We start from the raw sequence: 17,714 nt of genomic DNA, 5'->3' as shown, positions 1-17,714 counted from the left end.
GCGGGCGGAGGTTGCTCAGCGCTCACACCCTAGTGTGGAAGCGCCTAGTACCTAACGGCAACTGCCCGTCCCGGCGAGCCACTATTTTCTCTTCCATCCCGTCCCAGCGTTAGTCTACCACATCTCCTATGCCCTTCTCAGTCATAAGGGCCTAGTCGTTCCCTTGAGCACCATATAAAAGAGTGGATAAATTGGAGAAGCCTCACTGGCCATGGGCGTTACATTCGCGCCCAGCCAGACATCTCTTCGCTGTGTACACTCTCCAGCGGCTGCGTCACTGTCAAGGGGGGGGGGCGCGCCCCACATTTTACTGTAATCCCCGACAACATCATCAATCAGCACCCCATCCGTTCTCCCCCAAGCCTACCTCCCTACATCCCAGCTCATCATGCCTGAAATGCAAATCAGGTAAGTCCGCACTACGGGGTCAGTCCTGTTCTTCCATATCGCCCTCTCTCGCGCCTTCCCGCAGCGGCGTTGCGGGGCTCCGGCGCTGCTCCTTAGCCCAGTCCTTCAGCGCCTTTTGCAGTGTTTTAGGGTCTTGGAAGATGTGTGATTTGCCCTGCCTATTGACCCGCAGCTTGGCTGGGTAAAACATCGCATAATCCACTCCCATTTCCCGGAGCTGCTTTTTGGCAGGGGCAAACTGGCGTCTGGCTTCCTGCACTCTAGCTGTGAAGTCCGGGTAGAGGGAGATAGGTGACCCTTCATACATCAATGTCTTCTTTTCCCGGGCAACCCTCAGCGCGGCATCCCGGTCTCTGTAGTTCAATAGTTTGGCAATTATCGGTCGGGGTGGCGCTCCCGGCGGAGGCCTGGGGCCCAGGGATCTGTGCGCTCTCTCCACCACGAACATCCCGGAGAACGCCTCTTTTCCCAGCAGTTCAACCAGCAGCGTTTCCACGAAGCTCTCCATCCGACCCGTGGCAGTGGACTCCGGAAGGCCAGTAATTCGCAAGTTACACTGCCGTGAACGGGCCTCTAAGTCCTCCGTTTTGTCCTGTAACACCTGCATTTGACGCTCGAGCTTCTTGTGTTCAAGATCCAGAGTTGTCTGCGCGCCCTCCACCTCCGATAAACGTCTGTCGGATTGGTCCAGGCGCTCCGAATGTTTGTCCAGGCGCTCCCCCATGCGGTCCATTCGGTACGAGAGCGCATCTATCTTGGCGCCGAGGGAGGTGATGCCGCTCTGCAACCCTTTCTCCATGGACAGCAAGAGCCCCCGTAAGTCCTGGTCGTCCTCCGGGGGTGCAGACGCGCCTCCCGTCGCCCCCTCCAGCGGCGTCTGTGCCTTGGGGCGCCGCTGCTCGAACGTCAGCCTTGACTGGGTTTTGTCGGATTTGCCCATCGCGCTTCCCCACGCGACTCAGCGCAGCGCCGTCTTGCCTGGGGACTCTCTAGTCTCCACGCGGCTGTGTCACGGTCAATGGCCACCCGCGCGTCCTTCACTCTGTGGGCGCCCGCGTTGCTTGCTCTCCGCCAGGCGCCTCCACCAGGCGAGCCGGTCTCTTGCCGTCTGTCCCGCTTCTCCGCTAGGCCGCGCGCCTGGCCACAACTCCACTCCCTCCGAGTTCGATACGTTGGCACCAGGCCCAACTCGGGAGGCACACCGATTGCCAACTCAGCGCCTCGCCAGGTCCAGCGTCCATCAGGGGCTCCCGCCCGGCATCCTATAACCCGACGGCAAGCTCTCCCCTCCTGCTGCCTTCTCTGCGCCGCCGCAGCAGGGTTGCGCTAGTCTCCCCCGCTCAGGCTGCTACTGCTATTAGGCCCAGGCCTGCCTCAAATTATTGCACACAGCGTGCCTCCAGCGTGCCCCAGGGTCACTCTTCGCCAGCTACCACCTCGCCGTCCGCCGCTGCCCGTGCCCGCTCAGAGTTTCAGGGGCACTCGCCGCCACAGCAGACCCTCCGTGCGCCGTTCGCTGTGTGGTCATCTCCAGGGCCCCCAGAGTGATCTCCGCAGCTCCCGCTCAAGCCCCAGCAGCACCCTGCTTACTTTGCCGCCGGTGCGCCCGCTGCAGGGTGACGCCTCCGGTCTCTCCTGTCCGCCGCGAAGAGCCTCGAGTCCGTCCCCCGCGGCCGCTGCTGGCCGCCCGTTACACCACGTCGCCGGCCGGCCTCCTCACGCGAGGTCGGGGATCTTCAGCCTAGTCCGCGCTCCGGGTCTCCAGCTCCAGAAGTTGCTTCACTGCTCGCCCGGGCTCAAAATTCCGCCGGTCGACTGCACAGTACCCTATGGAGCTCCGCTGGTGCCGCCAGTTGTTCTAGGCGTCGTTGGAAGCAGGATTGTTGACGAATCGATCGTGTGGCTCGCCGGAGCTCCGAGCTCAAGCAGCCATCTCCGCTGCGAGCTAAGCTCCGCCCCACCAGGAAGATTTGTAGCGTCGGGGTACCGTGTGGGAGTTAGTGCCGCTCACCCCCATGCCCACTGCCGAGCCGCACCCAGGGACATTACGCCAGCTCCCGTGCCCCTCATTCTAAACCAAAGTGGCACAGTTCCATCCCCAGGTGGGATGTGTTACGAGTGAGTGCAGTCGCGGTGTACAGTGTGGAAACTGACTTGCAGACTAAAAGCACACCTTGTCGCTCTACTGCGCCAGCTCCTTTCCCCTGTACAGCTAGGAGACCGCAGCCCGGCCTGAAGTGGGTGCCAGTGAAAGCTGCCAAGTGTGTGTGTGTGTGGGGGAGGGGGTGAGGTGGACGCACAGCAGAAGAGAGCAGGCACAGCCCCCCCCACGGATTCAGCTCAAACATTTAGCTGCACCGGGCACACACTGGGGGCCGATTGAGGGCGTTGGTATAGCCCTCCCACCTCTCTTCACACGCAGATACATCTTGCGGCCCCCCAGCCCTGGGGCGTAGGAGACACAAATTCGGGGTGGGACGGGGGGGACAGGGAAAACCTTGTGGACTTTCCAGTGACGCTATACAAATCACCGCCCGTTAAACAAATACAATCACATACTTTTGAAGTGAAATATTGAGAAAAGCAGGCATGTAGTCACAGTTTGCATGTATGCTTTATTGCCATTTACATTCATACAGTAATGAGACCAAATGTTTAAAAAAAAATATGTATATGAATCTTGAATCTTCATGCACAAAGCAAACAAAGGCCGCTGACTTACGGTGGGGGCGTCGTGTTTGCAAGTGCATTATGGTTTGAAAAGTACCTGCTGCTGCATTCCTGGTCTCCAGCAATTTTCAGGCAACAATAAAAATGTGAAGATAACTTTGGTGATTAATGTTCTTTATTGAGAGAGATCGAATGTTTGTCTAGTGGAAGTTTTAACTCATGGTAAGGTAGCCTCAGTGGGGTAATATGACTGCTGCAAAGAACGTGTACCACACAGATCACAAAATGCATATCATGTAAATAGGTCATTGAGTTACTGCTTTTGTGTGAGAGATTCTTTTGGTATTTGCAGTTTATAAGTTAAAATCCTAACATTGAACAGTGAGCTATTAACCGTCATCAAAGAGCTGCATGAAAACTTCAAGGTATAGATTAGAACGTTATGATTTTTCCCCAGTATTTCCCTATCCTAATGTTGGAAAATGGGTTCATTAGGATATAAATCAATTCTGATTATTAAAGAGAACCCCCCGACCATGGTGTTATGTTTTAAATTCTGAGTTTGTGTTTCTCTAGAGTTCCAAAGCCACTCTGTGCCCTGGGCACTCCCCAACTATTTGCTGACTGGTACTGGTGGTACCTGACTGACTGACCTTGGCCTCTGCCTAAACAGCCAGTGCTATTCTGAAAGAGACACTTAAAGATTCAGTAAAAACACCTACATACACTAGGGTGCACTATGGGTTAGGGTACCCCTATGATTGGCATGACCTCTCCTATAAGGCCCTAGTACATAATAAGGCAGGGGGATTTGATATACCTTTAAGTCCCTAGAATATAATAGGGCATGGCAGTTTAGAGGCCAGCAGCCCTTTCTGCACTTGCATGTGTGCACTGCTGCAGCCTGAGGTCAGTTTAAAAGTAGCCCTGTGTTGTAGGACTGCTTTTAAAATGCTAACTGTGCCCAAACTCGACTTTGGGGTTTGGGAACTTACAAATTGATCAACTACAATGTTGGGGCAAAATTAAGTTAAGTGGAAAAATGTTTTCCACTTAACTATGGCTGTATAATATTTGCCACATAATACATCATCTGCTGCATAATCTAACGATTTCCCCCAAAACAATTTTGTAGCTCAAACGGATGACAAATTATTAAATGAAAAGTGACTTATGTTGCTGTGAAGTGTAGGGCCCTTTGCAAAGGGTAGTAAAGAAAACAACTGGTCCCAGACACTCCTAATTACACTAAAATTAATACCTGTAGGAGTGTAGTATGCAATTGTCGGATGTCAATGGCATATGCATGTGATGAGCCACTAACCTCTGAGGATCGTCAGCGGGAACAATGGTGTGCAGAATAGCCTCCCTCGTCCCCAAAGCACAGTGGCGCATAGGGTATGTACAACTCCCACGCGACCCTGCACCCCGGGGAAAGGGGAAGTGGATAAAACAAAAAAGGAAACTGCCAGCTGTTCTCCTTCTCCTGTTTACCCTCTATGGCCCTGGGGGATGTGTAGAATTCGTGGGAGCAGGATGAGACTGTATGCACACAGGAGAGAAAATAAATGATTAATCACTGTAGTAGTGCGTACCATATACTACTATTCTATGCCTGCGGTTACTCACTCAGAACAATGGCAAGCGGATCTGAGAACAGTGCAGTCAACACGGGAGGGTCCAGGAAGGCTACACTGAATCCGGATACAATATCCCTGTCAGCGATGAGGGCCCTGAACACCAACCACGACAATAATAGTCCCAAAAACAAAGCAGCGCAACCGCGCACAAGTCCAAAAGAGATCCAACCTAAATACCTGATAATCCGTTGATACTCGAAGGAGTCGGAGTCACCCACAGAGCCCAGGGAAAGTGGCTCACGGAGCTACAGCAGTCCTGCGGGGAATACCATCCGCTCTGCCTGACTCCGTACCACCACGAGTGCTATAATAGGTGATTCTGTGGTCCCTCTTCCGTGAGTAAATGTTCAAGGGAGGCAAAAATGGCATCGGCACTTGAATAACGAACCGAGGAAGTGAGGGCAGCGGAGAAGCGGCGTGACACACCCGCTGCGAGGCTGCAATCAGGAACGGCAGAGACTGCTCAGCGGCTTCGAACAGGGAAACTCGGCAGAGAAGGATTACGGCAGGAACCTGGCTGCAAGGCAAATTGCAAAGCCCCGCGCTGAACCAGGGGCGGGGCTTTGTAGCGTCTCTTCCGGCCGAAATGCGAGCTTCCCTTTCCGGTGTTTCCGCTGTGGGGCTTATGGGATTTGTAGTGTCCTGCGACCTGAGGGATCATAACTTGTTTTATGCCGCCCACCCTGCCTCTTCCTGGCACTCCACCCAAGGGAACGCAGATATGGCCGCCTGCACCTTGTCGAGAAGCTAGCGAGCGCTACAGCAATCAGTTCATACAACCGAAAATATATAATGTAAAGGCACTTTCAACAGGGAAAATCTCATATTTAAGAGGCCAACCAAAGTCAAGGTTGTACCTTCAGAGACACCGACGGATGCGGTACGTATCCTACTTGTTCTAAATTAAGAATTGAACGTCCCATGGGGACCAATGGCAGCATACGATTAGAAGGTCTCACGCCGCTCCAGTTCAGCGGTACCTCGCGGTGATTTCTCTCCCATCCTGAAGTCATTTCAGGATATTTTGACAGAGTACAGCCTGGAATTTAATTTCATCACACCACAACCGTGTTCGGGTTCTTTTTCCTTTATCCTGAGGAAAACCAGCAGCAGAGGAGTCTACTTACCCTTTTGCGTCCGGGTCGAAACGTCGACATTTCCCCAGTGAGCCTACACCCAACAGCTACTCTCCTCCTAGTCCAACCACAGATTAAGTTTCACTGTGCCTCCAATTGAGAAACATTTACCAAAAATTAATATTGCGACTGAGCTTATGGGAAGGCCCGTTGAATGCCTTTTGATGATCTTCATCTTCCTTCTCTACCCCACACATGAGCACCTACTTTCACTTCTTTCTCCTTTCTTGGAAATAACTGCGTTAATATCACATGCTGCATACTATGCCTTTGTGTATGTTTTTCATTTTATGAATATGACTCAGCGGGAAATAAATTGATGTTTGCAATTTAATTGAGTTTGGTTGGCCTCTTACCTATGAGATTTTCCCTGTTGAATGTGTCTTTACATTATATATTTTCGGTTGTATGAATTGATTGCATACTACACTCTCCTACAGGTATTAATTGGAGTGTAATTAGGAGTGTCTGGGAGAAATTGTTTTCTTTACTGATCGATACCCAGGTCCTTTGACACTATACTGGGTTACCCCATTTATTACAATGGTTACCTTTGCAAAGGTTGACTGGTCACCTTTCCCACTGCTTTATTTGTATTTTACACATGTACTAATGAGGCGAAAGCTTTGCAGAGGCTGTTAATATGTATAAATATGTCAAAATAATAAAGTATCATAAAATGTACCGCATTATGCTGCAGCCTTTTTATTGTTGCATAACTTAGTCAACACTGCGACATAATTTTGGCCTCCATTGCTGCATAACTCCAGTGGCCCGAAAGCAGGCTGCACATGTTAAAAGTGTTTGTGCATGAAGCACAGACCATGTTTGCAAACTTAGGGGCTGATTACGATGGCAGGCGGACTTCAGTCCGTCCGCCATTGAATCTGGTAATGGGACCGCTGGCCTTGAAGGTGGCGGCCCCAAGATAGGCATTACAATGCGACCGCCACTACGGTGTTCGCAGTGCCTATCTTTTACATTGCAGCAGCTGTTGCTGGCTGCATCATCCGCCGCAATGTAAAAAAGGGATATGTTACATATATCACTGCACTACGTGGCAGGCACAATGCGGTGCCTGCCACATAGTGCAGTGATATGTAGGGGGGCATCATAGATGCCCCCCAGGTCCAGTGTCTGGGGACGGGGGTAAAGGAGCCTGCTATGGACCCCCAATGTCCCTTTCCGCCAGCTTTTCCATGGCGGGGGACTGCCATAGATAGGCTGCCGGGTAAGGGACATCGTGATCCCTACTGCGGTGCCTGGTAGGCACCACCTTATTATATAAATACAATGGTTCTGTCGGGAATTTCTAATTTCTTTTAGAAAGTTCAAAAAATATTCATTACATGTAACAGATATCAGATAAATGAGGAAAAAAGCACACACCAATAAAAAGTTAGCAATTTGGTAATTTAAGGGAATAAAGTATTATGGGCTGCCGTAATACATAAGTTCAAAAGAGCAAAATATTGGTGACTTGTGGTGATAAAGTAACATGTGAGCATAAATAGTATATACAATATATTTCAAATGCGGTAAAAGTGAATAAGTAGAATAGAAAGGTACATTATTTCTTGATATGTCTTTATGATTTTTTACATATGCTACAAGATCCTATGTGAATTAATCTGTGATCAGAAGCATTGTGTAGACATACAAGGGTGCGTCGACGTTTCGACCCCGTGTACTGCGCAAAATATAATAAGCGTCACGGCGGGTCTTCCTCAGGACAGTGCAGATGGGTATATAGCCCAAGCGCAGATTTTGGTTAATATCTGCGGGTGAGAAGGTTTTCTCAGTCAAAGTTGTAGTCCTGGTGAATCAGGAGGCGGCCTTGAAGATTTATGAGGTAAAAGGATGAGGTGTTCAATAAATTTGGGGTTTTAAGCCAGTCGCTTCATTTACGCGATCTGTAGTTCAGCACGTCTTGTCAGCTATCAGTCCGGTGGAATGATGTTTGCAAACTTAGGGGCTGATTACGATGGCAGGAGGACTTCAGTCCGTCCGCCATTGAATCTGGTAATGGGACCGCTGGCCTTGAAGGTGGCGGCCACACGATAGGCATTACAATGCCACCGCCACTACGGTGTTCGCTGTGCCAATCTTTTACATTGCAGCAGGTGTTGCTGGCTGCATCATCCGCCGCAATGTAAAAAAGGGACATGTTACATATATCACTGCACTACGTGGCAGGCACAATGCGGTGCCTGCCACATGGTGCAGTGATATGTAGGGGGGCATCATAGATGCCCCCCAGGTCCAGTGTCTGGGGGACGGGGGTAAAGTGGCCTGCTACGGGCCTCCAATGTCCCGTTCCGCCAGCTTTTCCATGGCGGGGGACTGCCATGGATAGGCTGCCGGATAAGGGACATTGTGATCCCTACTGCTGTGCCTGGTAGGCACCACCAACATTGAAGGAACCACGAGCCTCTCCACCGCACCGGCAGGCTCAAGGAGCCCGTCGGGTGCGTGTCGGTTGGTCTTTCCGACTGCTAGGGAACCACCTGCCATTGTAATATGGCGGACTGTGATGCAGTCACCAATGGCGATGGGACCGCCACTGACGGGGCGACGTGGCGGTCCCACCGCCAATATAATCACCCCCTAAGTTTGGTGTGCATGCAAATCCTACATTGCCAACCCCTGGCAAGTTGCACTACTAGTGCTGGAAAAAGACCAATGGAGGTACCAATGGGTGAGGTGGACTGGCCTCAAGGGTCTTATGACCTCAGTGACAGATTCACTGTTGATCTAGGGTGTGCTTCTTCGTATGTCTGCCTGTAAGACTGGAAGTGAACTGCAGTATGGATTTTGGTGGACAGGCCTTCAAGGTTAAGTACACTTGCCACCGTTAGGGTTCACCTGCGGGTGCTAAGACACCTGGGCATCTAAGGTCTATCGGGATTTCTAAGATGTAGCATTGGAATAAGCTGTCAGGAGTGTGGTCTGGTGGACTGGTCATGAAGGCTGAACATGGTTCTCCAGTTCCAAATTCAGCAGCTCTGGCAAGAGTGCCACATCCTCTCCCACACTGAACACCATACTGCCCCACTGAGAGAAACTCGCACTGCCTTCAGCTACAACTCAATTGTGCTTCGACTAAATTCAAACTATGCACTAGACAACAGTAAAATGCGGCCTAAAACAAAATGTACAACACCCTGGAAAATGCAAACACTCATAGGGAATGCAAGAATAAGCAAAGCATGTGAACTGTAATCAGTAACAACATGGTTACCTTAACGGTTTTAAACTCATTATTCAGAAATCAGTAAGTGATTTTGCCTGAAAAGTTCAGGACATGGCTACAGGACCATGAAGGGACCCGTTTTAATACCCATTGCTTATATCCTTTCAAAATGTAAGCAGTTTGGTTTAAAAAAAAGACCACATCCCAGAATACAGAGCCGCGTTTTATAAGCTAAAATAATTAAAACTGTTAAAAACGATCATATTAAAAGTTTCCACTCTACCCATCAACCAGGTATTGCAGTCTCTTTAGGAATGGTGTACTTTCCCACCCTGGGAAAACAATGTTGTTAAAAGAAAGAAGATAAAAAGAAAATGGGGGCATATTATCAAGGACGGCGTTAAAAATATAGCTGGTTTAGCTGCAGAAAACTGCCGCTAAAGCACCGATAATGGGCTTGATAATATGCCCTGGAGAATTTCAATATAAGCTCAGGTTCACACCGGAACATGGGCTTCTATTGGAATTCTCCAGAGCACATTATCAAGCCCATTATCGCCGCTTTAGCGGCAGTTTTCTGTCGCTAAACCGGCGATAATTTTTAACGCTGTTCTTGATAATCTGCCCCGTAGTGCTTTCACTGGCAAACTCTGTAAAGTGGCGCTGATGTGTGTGGGTGTAAATAACAATCTGGCCTGTCTGCTGACCAATCTGTATTGCTTTATTTAGGTATTTAATAATTTTTTCTCTCCGTCCCGAGGTTTTTCTTTAAAATAGAAAACAGTCAGAAAATGAGGACATTTAACAAATAAAGAAAAAGAGAGGCAAGAGAGAGTACCTTAAGAGCTGCCTCTTGAAATCAGCACGCAAGCAGGAACGATACAGAGACAGAACGAGATGAAGGAATAAGGAGAGGGAGAGGGCAGCTGCCAGAGGCAGATCAGGATTAGTGGACACGGTCCTTCCCATGAAGGAAAAGAGACAGCGTTTTTAGGTCTCGCCTGACCCAGCGCATGCGCTGGTCTGGCGAGACATTTTGTGAGGGCTCCAAAAAGTGCTACCAGGCCAGCCTAGACCTACAGTGCAGGTGCGCGGGCACGCGCGTTGGCTTTACCGCGATTACTTTCATTTTCGCTGCCGCAGGGCTGCTTTGTTTGATCGTGATCACTTTCGCGGCCGCTTTGATGTTCTCCGTGAGGCTTAAATAGATTGCAGCAGTTAAAACAAGCATTGGCATAGCTAATATGTCTCGCTTGTGGGACCTTATAAGTGTTTAGTTATGCAACTGTTGCATGGCTAAACACTTATAAGGTCCCAAAGGCGAGACCTATTGGCTATGCCAATGCCAGTTTTCCTTCTCTGCCCTTCCCACAATGTGTGAGCCTTACTGCAGTATAACAAAAGGCAGAGGGTGCCAGGTGGGTGGCCTCTTTGACTCCAGGCAAGTCAAGTACAGGGCCATTAGGTAGCGCTTTTGCGTGCTAAGGGCCCTGCGAATAACAGAAGGGCGAGGGGAAATTCTTGTGTCCCCTCGTCCCCCCCACCCTTGTCCCCCCCTCCAAAATCTGAGGGGGATATGTCCCCCACACTTCCAACGCCCATGCCCAAGCCTTTCTAAGCACCCAGTCGAAGTTTAAGTGAACGTACGCCAGACCCACGCAAGCCCACAGAAGCAACCAGCACTTTCTACCCATTGATCCGCGGACTTACCCCTAGGCGGCGCAATTTACGCGAGAGAAACAACCTCCTCTGTACGTAGCCTAGACATCAGGTTCCTCAGAATGCCTCAGCTAATACGGCGCCCCAGCCTTGCCGATTTGCTGGGGCGGTGCGCTGCCACACACTGTGGCCAAACGGAAAGGCACGATTACTCTGATCCCCTCCGCGGCTTCCGACCGATAGGGTGCCTTGCCAGCGCACCCGGTTGACCTATGACCTCGTGTGCCGTTCACCGTTGCAAATACCTGGGGTGATGTGCGGCAACAGCCAAGCCCCTTCAGGCCATACCACCGGCGGTTAATGGGACAAACATCCGCCCCACAAGCCCCAAGCACTGCTGTGTGCAGGGAGCTGCGGCTTACGCACTATTCGCTCAAGGCACCTCGCTGCAGTAACAGAGGGCAGCAGCAGACACCGCATCTTCACAAGATGGCTGACGTAGAGCCGACCCAGGACAACCGATCTGAACGTTAGCTAGTCCGTCTTCAGTTTCCATGAGAGAGCGAGCCCTGGACAGTCTGAAGATGGCGGCGTCCGTGGTGCTGAGCCTGGACACACTGCCCACTGACCCTTTGCTGCTCATCCTGTCCTTCCTGGACTATCGCGACCTGACCAGGTAGCTGGGGGCGGGTAGTAGGGAGGGTGTAGGGGAAGCGACGAAGAGCGACACGGAGTGCAGAGGGTCGATGTTAGCAGTGGAGAGGGAGCAGGAGCCTGACAGTGGGAGCTACTTCAGCTGATGCACTTTCCACTTTCTATGGTGCGAAGTTGGGCGCTGTTACGTTTGACGCTTGGAGCCAGTCTTGGCTTTTAGCTGACATAAACTGCTACTTTGGGATTTTAAAACTTTACCTTCACCTGAAAATATGCAAATTGCAGGTTTCTCGGGGAAGATGTCACACAGGACACGGGGATGTCCACTTGGCAGCTCAGTTAGTCATTACGTGTTTGGCATCACTGCTCGTACAGGCAATAGAGTTGTTGGCACGTCTCTCCACACCCCCAAGTTAGCTTTAAGATGCCCGTCAAAAATGTCTAGCTCCTTACTGGCGGTCGCTCATTCAGCCCAAACTAGCGTTTGAGTCATTAGCACATTTTTTTCTGTTCATTATTACGTTGCTACAAAAATGGTAGGTAGATTGTATTTAAGATTATATTAAGTTAATAGAGAATCCCTTAAAAATTCAAACATCACAAAACTATTTTCACTGTCGAAATAAAATTTCATATAGCATAGACTACATCATTATATTTCAGTTCACCATTAAGTTTCCTAGCCTCTTTATGGGTAAAACAACTGCATTTTAAAAACAAAGGGAACTTCGTTCTAGCTCCGATTAAAAGAACGCTGTAGTCCGATAAAATGAGCCGCCTAAAACAGATACGTTTTTCATCGTTATCCTTGATAAGCAATAATAACTCCCCATTTCGCCACCATAGATCAACACCTACTCTCATTCTAAGAACGCTATTTCATATGGACGGATTTGGGATTGTAGTTTACATTGTTTGGTGAATCCCGGTACTCTCTAACGAATACACCTGAATATTTTTTTTTTTGTTTAAATCTACCCAATCGAGACTTGTGCTCTCCAGAGACGCAATTTTTAAATCCTTTTTTGCCCCCTTTCTCTTTGAATTAAAGTAATTCCCATGGGTAAAACCTGCAAATCATGAAAAGGGCTAATTTTTTATACATTTGAGCCAGTGTCCTACCTGAAGCCTTCAAGATCTCCAAAAGGCTAATATTGGTGAACTTAATCCTACTGAGATCTTTTACATTTACTAAAATGTGTAGTGAATAGCAATTTACTAATACGTCAAAGAACTAATAAAGTAGCTCAGTTCTGATCATCAGTAAACTTGCACTAGATTTTTCATGAACATAATTTCAACGTCAGAATATTTTGTATGCCCATTTAACATTAGCATTTTACAGCCACACAGCAGCATTGGTACCGTTTTCCTGCAATAGCTTTCAATTATGTATTAGATGAAAACCCCACATAGAAGCACAATTTAACTCTCAAAATATATTACATTTTGTTTCTGCTAGCCACAGAGGGAAAATGTTATGTTTTTCTGGCTAACACAGATAATCTTTGTTTTGTATGTTTTAATTTGTAGTCTGTTGGTGTTACAGTAAACTTTTAAAAGCATCAGGTTTTCTTTTGAATCATATTGGGTTTAGTCCATTACGACAGTATAACCAGCAAAGAAAAGGGAACCAATATGAACAAATTCAATTTTGAAAGATTAGGTGTGTGATTTGGCAAATGCCACTGGTAGGTCATAAAAAAAAATGCTTAAAACTGTAGAAAGATAGGATCCTTCTGCATGGTTACCCCAACTTTTTGAATTGTGCTATGCTGGTTTTTGACTAGTCTCACTGGGATCCTGCTAATCAGGACCCCAGTCTATTTGCTTTGTCCCTAAATTGTTATGTTCAGTTCTTGGGTACATCCCAGATTGGATACCAAGGTACCCTTATCCGTCCCTAGTATATGGTACTAAGGTACCCAGGGCATAGGTACCCCAGAGGTCTCCCATGGGCTGCAGCATGTAGTGTGCCACCCATGAGCCGCTCACAAAAACCCTTCCTGATCATAACTGTGAATTAACTACATGGTCAAAAAAACCTTTGAAGTCTAAGAAGCAGCAATGTAGAGTCCATGCAGCCACTACAAATCTTTGAACACTACCCTAAATCACAAACCATTCCTCCATTGTGGAATGACCAAGTTGGAATCCTGCTTGTTCCAGAGGAACAAAACGTTTATTGATGGATTCATTGTTAAGCATTTTTAGGACACATTTTCATGCGACCTTTTGGCCATGTCCATCAGTGAAATCAAATGGTAACTTGCAGGATCATTTATATTACCTCTTTGGAAAATGGGTTTAATTACGGAACCATTCCAGGAATAAGTAATTATTCCATTTAGTATGATCCTTCTATAGAGTGGTTGGAGATGTTAAGCGCACCACTTGGGGTATTTTCTATAAAATCATGCTGGGATACATACAGATCTAGCTGCTGTAGAGGCTTCTATGGTTAATGACTTCAGTAGCTCTTTGTTAGGGCTATAGAAAAACATCTCACGAGGGGCTTCAAAGTCCCATACACCGAGTGAAAATATGTATGGGACTAAAGATATGTAGAATGGTATAGCATCTGCATACCTAGATTTATTTGGTCCCAAAATAGTAAGGAACCACCAGACTGAACTATATTTACTATCTTTTCCCACTATTTGAAATAGAACCCCTTATTTACACTTTACGATTTTAAGATATCTGTGTTTTTACGTAAATTATCGTATATTTAAATACATTTTTTTTCTGTTATAATCTTTCAGGCTATTTGTTTTGGCTCATTGTAAGATTTTACATTGTTTATGAAACGAGAAATTTCGCCTATTTACATAAATATGGCCCTTGTCATGAGTAATTTGAAGAGTATTCATATGTAATCAGTGACCTCAATAATTTATGTTATGCTACATCATTGCAGCACCAGCCAAACAAGGATCAGGCCCAATGCTCGACGGGTACCCGCAAAGGGGCTCTTTAGCGGAGATCTTTATTTGATGAAGCCGTTGGGTGTGTAAGGGTATATGGACACTGTAGTGAGTGTGCAGTGTAGTTTAAAATAGGTCTAATACTGCCCTTAGCAATGATTTTATTCTGGGGGTGCACTAACCTAGCTTGCAACTGCGAGCCCTACCTGAAGGTAATGGTCCTGCAGGGTCTACCTGGTGCAAGTGGTAGACATGTTTCTTGCCTAAGAAAGCCCCCTAGCGGGTCTGTTGGCAATTCTTCCGGACGGGGACCGGAGCGAGGGTAGGACGATAGCTAGTTGCCACACCACCCTACGGTACAAGCAACGCAGTGTTCTGTTGACACTCCCCCATCTTCTCTGACCTCAGAGTACAGGGGTCACAGAACTCCAGGCCAAATGACCTGGTGAAAAACAGCAACGCTGGTTACACCGTAACGTTCAGAACCAGCATTGCGGTAGTGTAAGAGTCGAGATCACCATCCCTTTTTTACAACGGTCCTGAAGAATTGCTACCAGACCAGCTAGGGGCTTTCTTAGGCAAGAAACATGCCGACCATTTGCACCAGATAGACCCTGCAGGACCATTACCTCCAGGGAGGACTCACAGTTTTTAGCTAGGTTAGTGCACCCCCAGAATAAAATTATTCCTAAGGGCAGTACTAGACCTATTTTAAACTACACTGCACAATCGCTGCACTACCCTGTCCACATACCTTCACAAACCCAACAGCTTTATCAAAAAAATATCTCCGCTAAAGAGCCCCTTCGCGGGTGCCCGTCGAGCATTGCAGCACCGGCCCGACGAATAGCAGGCCCAGTGATGAAGCATGACATTCTCTGAGGTGTGTGAGGGCAATCCATAACTGACCTGAACACTCCTTCACAAATAGGAACTGCACATTGACATTTTTCGTATCGTATTTGGAAGTATATGTGCAGGGCCTATTTAAAAAAGCTCCTGGTTCCTTCGATTTAAGAAACTCAGTAATTTATGTTCATACCAGCATAATGGGTTTATTTCGTCACCAACTGAATTAATTTTAATCCACCAAGGAGTGTGGTTATTCTAATTAAGGCTGATCCACTATAGTGCTTTGTAAGCCATAATAGATATTCTGTTACTCTGATGCATACTGTTTTGTTTGCCCTTGAGTTAGCCTATTAACATCATTGACGTTGCTAGATGGATTATCATAAAAATCAATTGATTGGAAATTTCTACAAAAAGAAAAGCCTTCATGGAAAACAAATACATTGATTACATGCCTACATTTTTGCGTTTTTTTTTTTTAAAATAACATTTTACCAGCATTTTGCTGCTTATAGATCGACTAGCCATAATCACCAAATGAGTATTAAGGAAAATCTTTCCTAATGTTTGCACTTTGCTAGAGGGTCTTACTGTATGGTGTTCAGCTTTGGCATTCCATAAGCTGGCTGATATTCCCTGACAGGTTTTTAAGTATTTAGTAATCTAACATTACATTGTTGTCACCCTCTCCAAGAGCCAGTGTGAATTTTGGTCTTAGATATAGCAGTTCAGTATTAAAATGTTTAGGTTCGTCTTCAGAATTGTACTTTTGAACATTTTGCTAAACACTAACCACTATCCTTTGTAGAGAGACCATTTATGAATCATTTTTTTTGGGAGGTACAAAAAGAAACACATATGCTTGCCTATATCCTGTTCGCCGGCAGGTAAGCAAATGAAATTCATAACTGTTACTACCCATACCATTCGCCCTACACCGCCTCTCTTAGTATTGTTTCAGTGCAACTCTTCAAGGAAGCATGACATACCATTCGCCCTACACCGCCTCTCTTAGTATTGTTTCAGTGCAACTCTTCAAGGAAGCATTAGCTCATTTATCCCAAGTCCCCAGTTCTAACCCTACTTTTCTCCCTTCCAACGCCTGAAAAAATGTATATTTGTGCACCCACCTCATTCGTGACTGTTAGTCACAGTACCAGAGGGTATTTAAGGCATGTAGGTTCAGTGAAATGGTTTGTCAGACGTTTCAGAAAAGGTACCCAGTATTTCTCAAAGTCCGACCCTCTTTACTCCACTGTCATTGATATCTTTTCGATGCCCATTATTTGCCAAGTTTAGGAAAGCCATTGGCCTTGCTTTTACCCCACGCTACTACTATCACCAGCTTGGCTGCACATAGTAAACTCATTATCATCTTTCCCTTTGGGGGTTTTCAGGGAAAATTGAGTTTTTCATGTAGCCCAAAGATGATGTAGACTCGGTCCCTCATTGTTGAGCAGTCAAACATCTAGTCAATATCATTCAATACTTCCTTCCAGTATTTATTGAGTTCATAGGAGTGCCACATAAGAGGCACAAGCGAACCCATTCTCCTGGCAATAATTTCTGGTATTAACCTTCTTCAACTCATGTAGGGAATGTGATACCAATATGAAGTCAGTTTTATTGAGATTTACTTTACTGCTGCACTGGCTGCCCTGACTTTTGCCCTCTGGTATGCCACATGCCATTCACTGACTTCAAGTATTCTCCTCAGTTCCTTTTTCCACTTCTTTTTGTTCTGCTGATTTCCTGTGTATCTGTCCCTGTTGCAAGTGCTTCTATATTTTTGAAAGAGTGTGCTTATCGTCTGACTTGATGATAATCTATTTCTCAAATGTCCATAATTGTCTAGTAGCTGCTTGCCTAATTTAATGATGGGCAACCCAGTTCCACAGTTGACAGTACCTAAATCTCTCTTCCTCGTGAGCCAGTATTACAACTAAACGTGTTCAAAAGATTTTAGTCTCTCCCAGTCGTACAGTTCCCCAATCTTTTTACACCTCAACCTTTGCCATTTGATGTGGGTGTCATCCCTCACAGCCAATGTGAAGTTTGGGTCCCCTTTAATCAGTGACATGGGTGATGGAATAGTAACTAGGCCCTTCTTAACAAACCCCTTATCCCATGCCCACATAGTTGCCAATGTAACTGGGCACAAATCCAAGCTCCAAGGCCTATGCTTTTTGAAAAAGTTTGATTATTTTTCTATGTGTGAGCCGCCTGTTGTTTGGTCTATGAGAACCTATGCTTCTCCCTACCACTCGGATGCCACTCTACAGTATACTGCAGTTGCGCCGCTTAGTAATAGTTTGCTGGGTTTGGGATGCCCAGGCCCTTCTCCTGAACCAGCCTGTACATTTGTTTGGCAAGTATTCATGGCTTCTTCCAAGCCCATATAAAGTTATGGAATAGTTTTTGTATGTGTTGCAAAATTCCTTCAGAGAGTGGTAAGGTCTGGCCCAAAAGAGGCGTCTCTTTGGTTTGTAATACAATTATGGAGCAAACTCTTCATCTATAGAATTGGGGAAGCAATCAGGGCAGCAAAAGTGGAGACCTTAATTAAGGGGAATGA

General features: G+C 47.0%; 1 protein-coding gene across 2 annotated transcripts in view; it reads left to right on the top strand.

The window, feature by feature from the left end:
• The first annotated feature begins 10,981 nt into the window (after nucleotides 1–10,981).
• Nucleotides 10,982–17,714, top strand: part of FBXO3 (F-box protein 3) — a 94,817-nt gene continuing 88,084 nt past the window's right edge. Inside the window, exon 1 of one of the 2 annotated variants that reach the window (XM_085643518.1) lies at nucleotides 10,982–11,382. In XM_085643518.1, the coding sequence (XP_085499644.1) occupies nucleotides 11,261–11,382 (122 nt within the window). In that variant the 5' untranslated portion in view covers nucleotides 10,982–11,260. The remainder of the gene's footprint in view (nucleotides 11,383–17,714) is intronic. The other variant, XM_085643519.1, reaches the window with a different exon arrangement.

Source organism: Triturus cristatus, chromosome 3_1 (genome assembly GCF_964204655.1).
Source record: "Triturus cristatus chromosome 3_1, aTriCri1.1, whole genome shotgun sequence".
NCBI classification, from domain to species: Eukaryota; Metazoa; Chordata; class Amphibia; order Caudata; family Salamandridae; genus Triturus; species Triturus cristatus.
This window is presented reverse-complemented; position numbering and strand designations above follow the sequence as displayed.